The sequence below is a fragment of the Vicugna pacos genome, chromosome 17 (genome assembly GCF_048564905.1).
Source record: "Vicugna pacos chromosome 17, VicPac4, whole genome shotgun sequence".
Taxonomy (NCBI): domain Eukaryota; kingdom Metazoa; phylum Chordata; class Mammalia; order Artiodactyla; family Camelidae; genus Vicugna; species Vicugna pacos.
Window position 1 is genome coordinate 31,883,149 of NC_133003.1, and position 14,069 is coordinate 31,897,217.

At 45.5% G+C, this 14,069-nt stretch overlaps 1 protein-coding gene across 3 annotated transcripts in view; it reads right to left on the reverse strand.

Annotated features, from left to right (window-relative positions):
* CADPS (calcium dependent secretion activator) overlaps positions 1–14,069 on the reverse strand; it is a 414,447-nt gene that overhangs the window by 167,405 nt on the left and 232,973 nt on the right. For all 3 annotated transcript variants that reach the window (XM_072941600.1, XM_072941599.1, XM_072941598.1), the window contains exons 7-8: positions 12,388–12,499; positions 5,205–5,344 (exon numbers count right to left, since the gene is read on the reverse strand). In XM_072941600.1, coding sequence (XP_072797701.1) covers positions 5,205–5,344; positions 12,388–12,499 — 252 coding nt within the window. The remainder of the gene's footprint in view (positions 1–5,204; positions 5,345–12,387; positions 12,500–14,069) is intronic.

Here is a 14,069-nt window from a genome sequence, read left to right on the forward strand (position 1 = left end):
ATGCTTTTCTCTGATGAAACTCCTTCAGTGGGTCCACCTGTTGACATGAGGGGAGCCCCCAAGGTTGGCCATTTACCCTGCACTTTCATTACTTAATCCAAATCTGTCCACCTATCCTAGATGGATGCTTTCCTCCCTTCCTTGGGAAGGGAAAGAGAATAAGGAGAGTGTTAACATTCCAGATGCCCCAGGCTTCCTTCTTGCATCAGCTCAGCAGGAAGTAGTGTGGACTGAGGAAAGATACAAAGTATGGATGAAAGCAAATGACATCCATGATGGAAACCACACCATCATCAAATCTTCCGTGGCTGTAGCGCCTATCATGTATCAGACCTGATCCTAAATGCTTTACATTTATCAACTTATTTAATCCCCACAGCAATCCTCGAGGCAAACGCTATCATTACCTCCAATTTTCTACTGAACAAAATGAGGTCCAGAGAGGATTACATTCTAGGCAATTGACCTAACTGGCATTTATATATAACAATACAATGAAGAAGATAAAATGGAATCATAAAAATATTCAATCATTTCAAAAGAAGGCAGAAAAAGAGGAAAAAGGGAATAAAGATCAAATGGGATCAACAGAGAACAAACAAGATCACAGACAGCAATTTAATGTAAACTTAGTTCTATCAACAATCACATTAAACAGAAATAGGGTAAACACCCCAATTAAAAGGCACAGATCTTCAAGTTGTATTTAAAAAGCTAGATCCAACTGTATTCTCCCTGAAAGAAATGCACTTTAAATCTAAAGACACAAATAGGTTAAAAAAAAAAAGGATGGAAAAGGATTTATGATGCTAACATTAGTTTTTGTAAAAATCTGGAGTGGCTATATTTATTACTGTCATGCAAAATAAATTTAAGGGCCAAGCCAATTACCAGGGATAGAGAAGATCATTTTATAATGATAAAGGGATCAATTCATCAAGAAGACAAGCTAACCTTAAATGTTTATGCATCTAACAACAGAGCTTCAAAATAGATGATGCAAAGACAGACAGAACTTTAAGAAGAAACACACAAATCCACAATTATTGTCAGAGATTTCAATACCTCTCAGTAATTTATAGAAAGCCAGTAAAGATTTAGAAGATTTAAACAACAGTATCAACTAACAGATCTAATTGACAGTTATGAAAAATAAGACACCAGGGGAAATAAAATGGAATCTCCAAAATGCTCTAGGTAGTTCTGTTTGAGTCTGTGCCAGTATGAGTGGTGTCTTGGAGACTTAGGGGGAGGGGAGGAGAGTGTGATGGTTTTGAAGAACAAGAAGTCTGCAGCAGAGGCGCAGTTAAGGAGATAGAAGAGGAAAGGGGATTTTAAGAAGCATGGCTAAGTTTTAGAAGTTATATTCCCTTTAAGGTTTTTAAACTATAAATGAAAAATCAGAATTGCTCTTAATTAGTCCTGCTTGGTGGACTGTGGTTCATTGGACGAATCCAAAGTGGAGCCATGGGAAGCTCCGTATTTTATTCAAGTTTCAGGTCCTCAGTCAAGTTAATTTCTTTCATTTCAAACTGCAGGAAATAACACAATTCTTGACCTGGCTCTGATGCTGACTCTGACTTGGGACAAGTGTGTTCACCAGGCTAAGCCTTAGTTTGCCTAAGTGGAGATTCATTCATTCACACTCATTTAGCAAGAATTAATTTATTGGACTTCTACTACATGGCGGGTCCTGTACGAACTACTTTGAAGAAAGGAGACAAATGCCCCTGCTGACAGGAACTCAAAGTCCAGTGGGGAAATAGGTAACAAAAAAATAAAGAAATATATGGTATGTGAGATGACTATGGGTGCTCTGGTGAAAATAAAACACAGTAACAGAGAGACAGGACAGAGGTGGGCCAGGAAAGGCATTCTGATAAGATGCAGAAACATGCAGAAATTAAGCTGAGTTGTATGGACATCTGGGTGGGGCAGAAGGGACACTCGAGGCAGGAAACAGTGGGGACAAGGGCCCAGAAGTGGGGATGCACTTGAAGTCTTTGGTGAAGAACAAGGAGGCCAGTGAAGCTGGAGCAGTGATCAAGGTCAGATTGGTAGAGGAGTCCTCATCAGATAGGGCCTTGTAGCCAAGGAAACAATACTGACTTTTATTTTGAATGAGAAGGGGAATCAGTGCAGGTCTTCCAGCATTCGGGTGGCAGGATCTGACTTGCGCCTAAAAAAAAAAATTACTCTGGCTTCAGGATGGGAAATAGACCACAGAGGGGCAAGCACAGCAGTGGGGGAACTGCTTACCAGGCAAGTGCCACAAGTGAGGAGGGGAAGTGAGGGAGGCCTGGACTCAAATGGTGATGTGGACGTAGCGATGAGAGGTTGAACTCCAGATTCACCTTGAAAGTGGAGTGAAGAGTACTTGACGATGGATGAGATGAGGGGTGTGAGAGAGAGAGAAATGGTGAAGATGATGCCAAAGATGGTCTTAGCAACTGGGTGAAGGGAGAGGCCACCGATTAAGATGGAAGGATAATAATACCGAACCCTTGGGAGGCTGTTTCAGGGATACAGTGAGACAATGTACGTGAATGTAGCACTTGAACTTGAAAACACTGTATAGACAGAAAACATGAAAAATTAGAAAGCCACTGAGGAGTTGCTCATTCTCAAATATCCCCAGTACTCATGTCTTAAGGCCAAAAAGCAGTGTTGATTTGCTCACCGACATTCTTCTATTCAATAAAGAAAGTTACTCTGATTGGCCCAGTGGCTCATTCTAGGAACCACAGTCCGCCAACAATGAGTAATTCGCAGTAACTCCGATGTTTCCTTTGGGACTTAATAAACAGTAAAGTGGTTACAATTTGCAAGTTCAGCCATGTTTCTTAAAAATTCCTTTCTCCTTCTCATTCTCTAAGCTGTGACACAGTTCTGATTTGTCTAGCCTCCTTCCCCACACACTAGGGCTTCAGAAAGCTATTTTAAGTTTACATGAAAAAAAGAATGTGGTCCACAAACATTTTTGCTTTCCTTGAATCCTCCCTCGGGCAGCTAAGGTTGTCTACCCCTGATGTGGGCCATAGTGGGTCCGACAACGTTGTTAAGACATCCACTGTCCACTCTTTAGAACACTCTACGCCCCCCTGGTGTATCTCCTGGCAGGAGTAACTTTTAAATGGCAGCCCGCTAAAATGAAATAGCTGGGGTGGGGGGAGGCTGTCAGAAGTGAGTTACAGACGTCTTCTGTCATCTGGGGGGTCACGGTGGTGGGAAAGATGTTTATAGTTTTATAAAAGCATCAAAAGAAAAATTATTTTCAGTTTTTTCAATTATGATCAGTTAGTTCAGCTGCCAACAGAGAAATGAAGAGGAGGTGGGAAATGGGAATTTGTCCAGCGAGAAAAATAATACCCGAGTCAAGTGTTTTCTGAGGGGATTAACTGATGGAGTATTTGTAAAACGGTGCTTCAAAGGGGCTGGAAAGTGGGTTGAGCTACTGATGCTTTTAAGGGAGTTTTTTTTTTTTAAAGCAAATTTAAAGACAGAGATATTCATTCACATTTTTGTTTCTCTTTTCTTGTCTGCTCTACCCTCCTCATTTTTCCCCCTTTCCCTCTGTCCGGCTCACTCAGGCTCTGGTTCCTTTAGCAAATATTTACTGGGTATTTTGTGAGCCAGTGTTTTCCTTAAGACATGAAATCTGTCCCATTTAACGTTTTTGGAATATACGTCAGGAATATGATAAGAAGGAAGGAAAGTTGACCTTAGAAACACTGCTTGAACATTTTCTTGAGATGCTAATGTAACTGAGGCAAAGATGTCTGCCCGGCATCACAGACGGGTGGTAAAGGACAGAGTGTGTAGCCGGGGCTTGGCTCACTCCCGCACAGCCCTCACATGGCCACCGGTCAAAGCGCTTTGCCATAATCCCATCTCAAACTCTGGGAATAGTTTGCCCTCAAGACAATGCGATGGAAATCCTCCAAATCCAAGCCAGAGCTCAGGTCCAGGACCAGGTCTCTAGTTTGTGGGAAACCTTTGCTGCCTCTGGAGTTCGCCATGCCTGACCCCTTCCAGTGCCATGACTGGTAAGTATCAGTCTTTCACAAACCTTGAGCCTTCTCTGTTCGCTAGAATGCTGAGGCACCGAGTCCAGGGTGCCATTCTTTACTCTCGGACCACACGCTGCCGTGGTCTGCTCATCTGATGGGACGTGTACTTCCCATCCTGACCACACCCTCCTGGACCTCTCCTGGGCTTCTGTTCAAATCTGTCTGAATCAGTGGCTAGTCCCTGGTGTTGCGTTTCCGAATTCCCCACACCTCGAGCACATAACCGATCCTCAGGGTTCACGTCAGCTTTATCACTTTAAGCCCTCTCAAAAACACATACACTCCCAAAGAGATTAAGGACGCATTTCTCCTAACCAGAGGGGTCGAGCAGAATGATAGCTCGTTGGCAAACGGTACCTGCAGGACCCTTGGGAAGCAACCCATTCCCTTCTATTGGTTAAACATCCCCCTATTCAGAGTTAAGTGATTGCATTTTCTGAGATAGGCCCAAGCAATTGAGTTTAATAGGTGACAGAGCTTTAGCACATACCCAGCTGTCAAGACACATTTCCTGTACAAACGATTGTTTGAGCTGCAAAATAAAACTATATTTTACCTTTCTTTTTTTTTTCATCCTACTTGAAATTACTCAATTGGTCATTCCTCTCAAACCTTAAGAAACAGAAGACAATGATAAATGTTCTATTTTGGGGTCATTAAACGCTATGCCGAACACGAAAACTAATTCAATGTGATCAGGTTGTTTGACGGTCGCCTAGGGCAACCGCTCACACCTCCTGGATGTGGTTGTTAATGAAGGTGTGAGTGCGTGATGTGGAGGGCCTGAAAGATCTGGATGCCTTTAAGAAGGTATGTGAAGCCAATACAGCCCCCCAAACCAGAATCACCCAGCACGCTTCTAGGAAAGTTCTGAATTGTACTAAAAATTCTATTAGAAAAGGAGAAGGCGATGACTCTCTCTTGACAACTTAGCAACAATGCAAATGCAGTAATCCTAAGAACTGAAGAAGCTTATAGTGAATATCAAAGTTGTGTATTTCAATGATCTCTCATATATTTCCTTCTATTTTCTTCCATGTAGGTTTCTGAAGATCAGTTAAAAAAAATTTTTTTTTTTTTAAAGAAAGGAATAGAGATGTGCCCCAAGTTACCACTCGGGGAAGGAACACTCACCCAGAATGCTTCATGTTTTGAGGCTTATCCATTCGGACGGCAAGTTTGATTTTGAGGTCTTGATCAGGGCAGTTTTTCGAGACGGTCATTTTGTGCCACTCGGACTGCTTGGGGCTGTTTGGGGTGGGGTGGAGAATAACCTGCGGGGGGAAGAAAGGACGATCATCTTAGCCAGAAAGTATGAACACTGTGAACGAGTATGTTTTCAGAGATGAGAAACTTCGCTGCTGAGAACTTGAGTGTCTCATCCGGGTCTCTCGGCCAGTGAGAAGGTTCCACTGCCCGTGAAGCACAAGTCTGGCCACTGGACTCAGATCCAAGGCTCTACCTATGGACCCCAGCCAAGCATCCTCAGGACAGAACCGTCATTCTCTGCTTCCCCTCTCCCTCTCTCCCTGGCTAATTCTGTAAGAGTCCGGATTACCATTTCTGTGCTCGTGCTCTTGGACTTTCCTAAAGTCCCGAAGTACTAAAGCGACCCAGAACAGAAAGTGTACTCCCCACATTATGCTCCTGGCATTAGAAGGCAGATATATGAAAGAAAGAAACAGCCTTCTGTATGAGAGAGAACTTCTAGCCTTTTTTATTTTTTATTTTTCCATCCATCCGAGGCTGCAGGGGAAAATGGAGGCATTTTACTTCATGAGAAATGTGAGACTTCACGACGGGAAGGGATGTGCGCTGAGTCTCACATTCCAACCTGACTTCCCCCGGACTCGACACCTTCTCACGCAGCACCCGACTCTGCCCCAGCACTGCAGCTTCAAGAAGGATCAGCTTGTAGAAAGTGCCTTTGGCCGGGGGCTTCAGAGACAGCGCCGTGACTTGGGTCTTCTGCCTCCCTTGTCACAGTCCCAGATGCTGTAGGTGAAGCAAGAAGGGGACCCACTCCTCTAGTAATATCCACTTTTTCATTTTGCGATGAAAAGAGTTCTCCCTCAGGAGCCACATGGATCTGGGGAATGTACACTCCAGGAGGAATGAAATACCGGGAAAATCCCCCAGACGAAGGGAGCACGAACTAAACAGGGGCACCACGAAAGCTGGGCCTGCTAAGATCTGCTTCTGTGATGGTGGCATGTCCCGGTTTGTCACATGTTGCCTGGGGTCTGTTTTCAAAGCCTGCGTTTTCTCTGGGTGCAGGGAGGGCAGGGTCCTTTCCTGGGTTTCTTTCACCTCTGCAGGGGGATGGAGGGTGCTCAGAGTCCAGGGGTGGGCACTGCCGCCTTCCAGATGCTGCATTGGTCTCACTGCCTTCACGCAAGGCTGGCCCGGCGGGTGGAAGCACGTGGCTTCCTGTGTGATTGTGGAAAAAGAGCTTTGAGACCAGTAGGAGACCAGGGCAGAAAAACTCCATCAGCCCACTTTGCTGTGCCTTCCCTGAGCTGATTTTTCACCTCTTCTGATTCCAGGCCTGACCCTCTTTCTTCCCCCATGGAATTCCCTCTCTCCGATGAAAGAAAATTTGTATGTTCTTGCTCAATGCAACATCTGCGACTTCTCAAGGTCTCATGATGTGATTAAAATACAGGAAGGCCTGTAGCCGAATATCTGTAAATATATCACTATTAACCTAAAAATATATCAATATAAATGTATAAATACCAGTAAAATACACATCCAGAGATCTTTTACATTATTATGTATGTTTACTTTGTATTAATATACTATATTATTACATATTTCATAAAACACAAAGTTTTAAAAAGATGAGCTAAAGATGAAAAAAACCTCAATTTTTAAATATCTTGCTAGTTGAAGTGGCTTTGTACTATTATTAGCTATATTTTAAGGTACCAGATATATGGCAGGCAAGGCTCACTGTTAATGATACCAGATGTGGATCCGTGGTTCAAGCAGTCTTGTAAATCATTTCATCATGTCTTAACTGATGTCTCATGCTGGGTCCACGGGCGCTGCTTTTATCTCGTGACATGGATGGCGGAACTCCTGCTGGCAGGACCTGTGTCACCTCCACCATGTTCATGCTGTATGCCAGGCTTGCAAATACTATCATTATCTTCTGATCACAGCTCTTCTATCTTAATCTTTTGGGCCAATTGCTCATTTTGTGAAGGTTAATTTAGTTACGATTCTACCATGAGATGGATATGCTCACCAGGGAACTGTGATGTGAAGCAGGATGCTGGAGGTCAGTGAGTAAGGCAGGGTACCACTGGGCCATGCATGGAGACCGCTGGTGTTATTCCTCAAGGTAACACCTGTCCCTCTCTGTCACCCCATATCACGTTCCACGTCCTGAGACCTCGGCCTTTGGGGGATGGAGAGGAGGGGCCTGCCGAGCTCAGTCAAGCGGGCTGTCTCTCCTGAGCCAGTTTGGCCTGAGAGGTGAAGTGGGCAGGGGAGTGATGTCCTGGGAGGCAAGGAGCTGGTAAGAGAAACCCCACCAGGGCCAAAACAGCAGCGGGTAAGGCCCAGGGCCGCCTTCTGCTCCCGCTCGCTTGGCAAAATCAAAGTGGGAGCGGCGCTCAGGACACCCGGAGCTCGTTAACTGGCCATCCACCATATGGATCCTGGGCGCGGTTCCCACCGGCAATACGGTGTCCATGCGCCCAAGCAAATGGCCGCAGCTCATTACTGGCCGATCCACAAAGCCTTCTTCCTCCACGTGGTCGCTCCCTGGGAGACCTCCTCTCCCCGGGGGATGGAGAGATGAGGTCGCCGCAGTCCTCCTCCACCTTCATGCTCGCTCCGCCACGTGCCCGATGGGCCGGCGATCCCTTTGTAAGCGTCAGCCGCGCTGAATTATTAGGGTCCTGATGGGTGCACACGAGTGGTCCAGACACTGCATCTAGACATTCCAGGCTGCGGATCGAGCACTTTGTCATCCCAGCGGAGGCCCATGTGTGCTGTGCTTTGATGTGGTGACGGCGGATGTGGGAATTCAACCCATCCCAGGCAGCAGGCTGCACCCGGCGAGCCCCAGCGTCTCTCAGTTACTTGGGCATGCAGGCAGGTCCTTCGGGGGGATGGCTCTGCCCTGGGCCCTTCCGTGGCCGGTCCCTTCCAGGACGTAGCCGATACGCCTCCCCTTACCTCTGCCTTCTCCCCCATGAGGGAAGGCATCCCTGCCTCTCAGGCTAGATTATGCCCCCACCTGAAAAGTTGTCCCTTTTCCCGCATAGCCCTCGCCACACTGCGCTGTAATTTCTGGTTTTATGTCTATATCCCTTACATATTGTGAGGGGAAGGCTTTTCGCCTGTCATTATTCCTGCTTGCTCTGTGCTCAGCATGAATGACCAGACACAGTGGTCCCGTAATCACATTCGATGAGTAAACACTTGGTAGTATCGCAGTGTTGTCAAGAGTGTGGGGAACAGCCACCTTCTCATGCCTTTTGTGGAATTATAAATTGGTGTACACTCTTTAGGGGACAATTTGGTAGTATCTGTCAAAATTCAAATTTCATTAAGATTTTTTTTTGAAATTTATACTATACCTATGTACACATATGTGCAAAGAAATAAACTTAAGGTTATTCACTGAAGCATTGTTTATACGGCCAAAGAATGGAAACGATCTAAATAAATTATAATACATCCACACACTGGAATACTATGTAATTATGAAAACAGGAGGGAAGCCAATATGGTCTGAAAGGGACTAATCTCAAAATATCTTGATATTTCAAGCAAGTGTAGGGCAGTATATATCCAGCAATTTCCAACTGTGTGCTCTTTCTCTTTTTTTTTTTTAAAGAGGGATATATATATACGAATATGCCATATATGCGATGCTTGCACATGCATAGAATATTTGGGGAAGAATACACAATCAATTGAAAAGAAGGCTTTTCTCCGGGAAGGGACACTAGGGATCTTTAGTTTTCACTATATATCCATTTTAATTATTTTTTACAATATGCGTGAGTTACTTTTTAACTCAAAAGGTTACTAAAAATGAAACACAAAAATAAAAATGGAACAAACTAATACTGTTGCATGAACACAGCGCCAGGATTTTGAATGTGGAGGTGTCTTCTTAAAGTGGGGGAAAATTAGCACATAGAAACTCTTTCCCAAGGAGGCCGAGGACTCACTTTGAAAAAGAGCACTTTTATCCCCGGGCTGCTGCCTGTGGAGGTGCTGCCAGCAGAGGGCGCCCGCCTCCACCAGCACAATGCCCAGGCAGGTCCGCTCCACTGCAAGGTGGAAAGTGTCTCTGGCAGGAGGGGAATGTCAACTAGCATCTGGGGGAACAGATCATGAGACTGGAGGAGTGTGCCATTTGTTAAGAGATGAATGGCCGGGAGGGACTGTGGCAAGTTCGTGGCCTTGACCACAACAGCAGAACCCAGAGTTTTGTTTCTGCATAGGGACAGCATGATATAGTAAAAATAGCCCTAGAGATGAGGCAACATCATTTCTGGCAAGTCACTCACCTCCTCTGGGCCCCGGTGCGCTTGTCTATACAGGAGGAGCAACACCTGGACCCTCCCTCAGGGTTCTGGTGACGGCGCAGGGAGGGGCCGTGCTTAGCATCCTCAGGACAGTGGCCTGGCCGGTGGTTAACATGCAACAGAACCTGGGCCCCGACTATTGGGCCCCTTGGGGGGGAATTTCCTGCCTTCCACAGGGATCAGTTTTCTCATCTATAAAATGAAAGGGTCTCACTAGCCCGGTGGAAACAGCTTCGAGAAGCTTTGGATTAGGAAGTCGAGAAAAAGGCACATGTGCTCCGCCTCCCGACATTTGTACACAATCCCCAGAGGCTCCTGAAACCCATGGAGTGGAGTCAGGTTGAGACTTGCGGGGCTTTTTAACCCTCGTATCCTAGGCCTCTGATGCTCTCATGCTTCTTGACCCGATTCTTCATGGAAAGAGAAAAGTTTTGAAGAAAAAGAAAAGGCAGGCCACTTGCCCCACTCTGTGGGTCTCTCTTTCCCTAGGGACAGAAATGCACACTTGTCATTTCTCAAAGAAAACAGGCAAAGCTCTTCCTCTCTTTTCATCCCCTCCTCCTTTCTTTGCTGGTGTCACTGTTTTTTGCTATTAGCCTTGTTTAACTTTTATTTGACTTCCATTTGTGGTCTATGTCCTAGTAATATAATTTCAGTTCAATTCTATAGATGAAAGCCAGATGAAGGAAGTGAAAAAAAAAATAAAAGAAGGAAAAGAAAGCATGGTTAGTCTGTCCTTGCTGGCATCAGTAGGTGTGTGTACCTGTGTGCCTGCCTCAAAATGTGTTCTTTCTTTATTTTGTAGATAACGTATCAGAGGCTCAGAGAGGTTAAATGCCTTGGCTAGTGTCACACAGCTTTCAGAAGGGATTATGCACTCAACCAGTAGAAATGAAATGTATTACAAGTCTATGTGTTGGGTTCTGGTATAGGTAGAGGGTGGTGAACAAAATAGTTTAAGCTTCATGATCCTGGTATCTCCCCTATAGTGGGAGGAGGGGTGAGGGAGGGGCAAGATCGGGGTAGGAGATTAAGAGGTACAAACTACTACAGGTAAAATAAATAAGACACAAGGACCTATTGTCCAGCACGAGGAATACAGCCAATATTTTATAATAACTGTAAATGGAGTATAATCTATGCAAATATCAAGTCACTATGTTGTACACCTGAAACTAACGTAATATTGTAACTCAACTACGCTTTAATTTTTTTTTAAAAGGAAAAAGTAGTTTCGGTTTCTATCCCTGTACACTTTTTACAGTGCAGTGGGGGAGACAGAAGCCAAAATTTCTGTCAGTTCTGTCTCATTGGTGGTGAGTTCTGTGGAGAATGTGAACAGGGGGCTGCGGTAATGGATGCAGGAGGATGGGCAGTCAGCCAAGGGCTCTGGGAGGAGGAGATGGCCTTTGTGCAGAGAAGGAAATAGCCTCTGGAGGAGTTGAGTGGTGGGGAGAGTTCTCCAGGCAGAGAGACAGCCTCCTGAGATGGGAAGGGATCTGGTGTATCTGAGGGGCTAACCTTTGGCCAGCAATGCTGCGGCATACTGGATGAGCGGAGGGTGGTAGCAGACGAGGCTGGGGAGGTGGCCAGAAGCCAGAGTCTTTAGGTGCTGTGGTGCAGAGTTCAGATTTTATTATAAGCAGTTGTGGTGGGGGGAGGTGTGGAACCATTTTAAGCTAGCAAGTGACACATCCAACTTCTGTCCTGAAAATACTGGCTGTTTGGTGCAGTCACTCGCTGAGATGGAAGACGAAACGTCTTGATGATCTCCGTGGTGCTCAAGGGCTGGGTACCGCCCCTGGAGATGTTTCAGATATTTGGGAGACACTTTTGGTTGACAATGTAAGTGGTGCTGGTGTTGAATGGTCGTGGTGGGGGGGGGCCCGGGATACTAAACATCCTGCAACGAGTGAGATGCCCCTCCCCAAGGAGGAATGTCCTGCATCCCACCTGACTCAAACATTCCCACCAGATATGAATGGAGGTAGAAAGGCCTGGTGATACTTAACTGGGTCTAGATCCTAAAGCTTTTTTATAATATGCTCTAAGTAGTTTTGGCACTTTCCCAGGGAACACAAGGAAATTTGGTTACCAAGACTGGTTTACTGGTTTAATAAATTACTAAATCTCGTGTTTTCGAGTCCTCACCCTCCACAGGGAATGTGTTCACCTGCACAGTGATTGTCCCTTTGGGAACAAGGAAAGACTCCTTCCTTAGGTCTTCTAGTGCCTGATTCTTAACATTTTGAAATTATCATATTATTAGTTAATTCCCTTTTTAAAAAGTGGGTTTTTTTGGGGGGGGAGTAGATTTGTTTGTTTGTTTGATGGAGGTACTGGGGATTGAACCCAGGACCTCATGCACGCTAAGCATGCGCTCTACCACTGAGCTACACCCTCCCTTTTGTTTCTCCTTTATGTCATCATGTTGGTTTTAAATTCATTTAAAATCATTAGTGTCGGTATCTAAAATTACCTAAGAACTCTGCTTCAAGATAGAAAGGGCATTGCAAATCTTTGCTCTTAAAGGCATCTGGGTCTCATGGTGTTGAGAACTCCTGATCTTCGGCAATGCACACGGATTTAAAGAGGGGAAGCTGAGGTTTGGAGAGGTGAGGGGGTGGCTTGTCCAAGGTCATACAGTCAATGAAGAGCAGAGCCACATAATCAAACCCTGAAGCTGGGCCACTTGGCAATACTGCCTTTTGGGGCCTGGGGACACCTGCTCTCCGGAGCTCCTTGGGATGGGGAGCGCTTACCCGTCCAAGCTCCTTGTCCTCCAAGGCCAGGACTCCTGTGCTCTCTGTGAACAGCTTCACCTTCACAGCAGGCAGTGCGTGGGTCGTGGAGAAGTCACCCTGGGTGCCCCAGCTGCAGACAGAATCAGAGACGTTAGTGTGGAGACCTTGGTCTTGACGATGCTAAACTCAGCCGCCTTCTTCCTGGGCCGGGTGAGTGCAGGGTTAACCCGAGGCATCGTTGGCTGTCACATCCCCCTCCCTCCCCTCCAAAGCTGCCAGAGTGACAAAAAGTGTTAATTAACTTGTTAGGCAAATGCAAGACAGATGCTCAGAAAGTTGCCATGGGTCTTCACAGAGCACTATAAGGAATCACTTGGAATTAGCATGAAAGCAAGTTGGCGAGAACTTTCTCCCATGCATTCGCTATCCCTACAAAGTATTCTCCTCTTTCCTCCCCACATATATTTCCTTGTAGCCTCTGAGTCCCAAGTTCTTGGAAACTGTGGTTCCAGATTTTGAAATGGGGCTTCGTTCGGTCTGAGCCAACATGTGACTTTACAATGAAACCTCACTGGTAGTGGGGAGGTGGGGAGCCCCACTGGCTAGGCATTCAAAGATACGTTGACTAGAGGAATGGGTGGAGCTTAGCCCTGCTAAAGAGGAATGGAAGGTGGAAGACATGGGAGACACCCCTCCCCACTCTCCGGTCTCTGGGAATCAGAGTAGATCTCCCCAGTGGAGAGGCTAGCTTACCTAGCATCTTGGGTAGAGTGCCATCCTGGGCTGACATGAGCCCCTGATGGCCCTTCAGACGTGACTTTTTCATACATCACGATTCTTACAGAGTCATCTCCACCCACTCAGTACCTGAAATCAGCATGATCTTCCGGAAGTGTCAACTGGATTGCACTGAGTTCCTGCCGTACGCCGTCCCGCGGCACCTGTGCCACTGCACTGGGGGGCAACCCAGACCCCTTAGTACCGTCTCCCACTCACCTACTCGAGGGTCCCGGGCCACCTGATTGTGCCGCCTCAGGGCTGGGCATGCCGTTCCCTCTGTTAGCAATGCTTTGCCCCACCCTACTCTTCACCAGGCTATCCCTTCGGGGCTCAGCTTAAATAGTGCTTTTCTGGAGAGCATGTCCCTTGATCTCCTTAGTCTAAATTTGGTTCCACTGTTAAACTCTCTTGAACATACTATTTAATTTTCTGTTCTAGCAATCACTGGACTTAACATTATCGATCTACCCATGTGACTGCGTAATATCTGACTCTCCTAATACTCTGCAAACTCCGTAAGTACACGGACTTTGTTTATACTGCACACCAAGTACTCACCACAGCGCTAAGCACACAGAAGACACTTAATAAATATTTGTTGAGTAAACAAATGATACAGACATATAATCTTTTACAGAACTAAGAAATAGGAACAGATACAATTTTATATAGAGCTGTCTTTTATTTTTCCTTAAATAATGGCCAATTTCCATACTGTAGAATATTCATTAGCTATTATTATTATTATTATTAATTGAAGTATAATCAGTTTACAATGTTGTGTCAGTTTCTGGTGTACAGCATAATGTCATACATGGATATACAGATATTCATTTTCATATTCTTTTTTACCATAAGCTACTACAAGATATTGAATATAGTTCTCTGTGCTGTACAGTATAAACTTGTTTATCTATTTT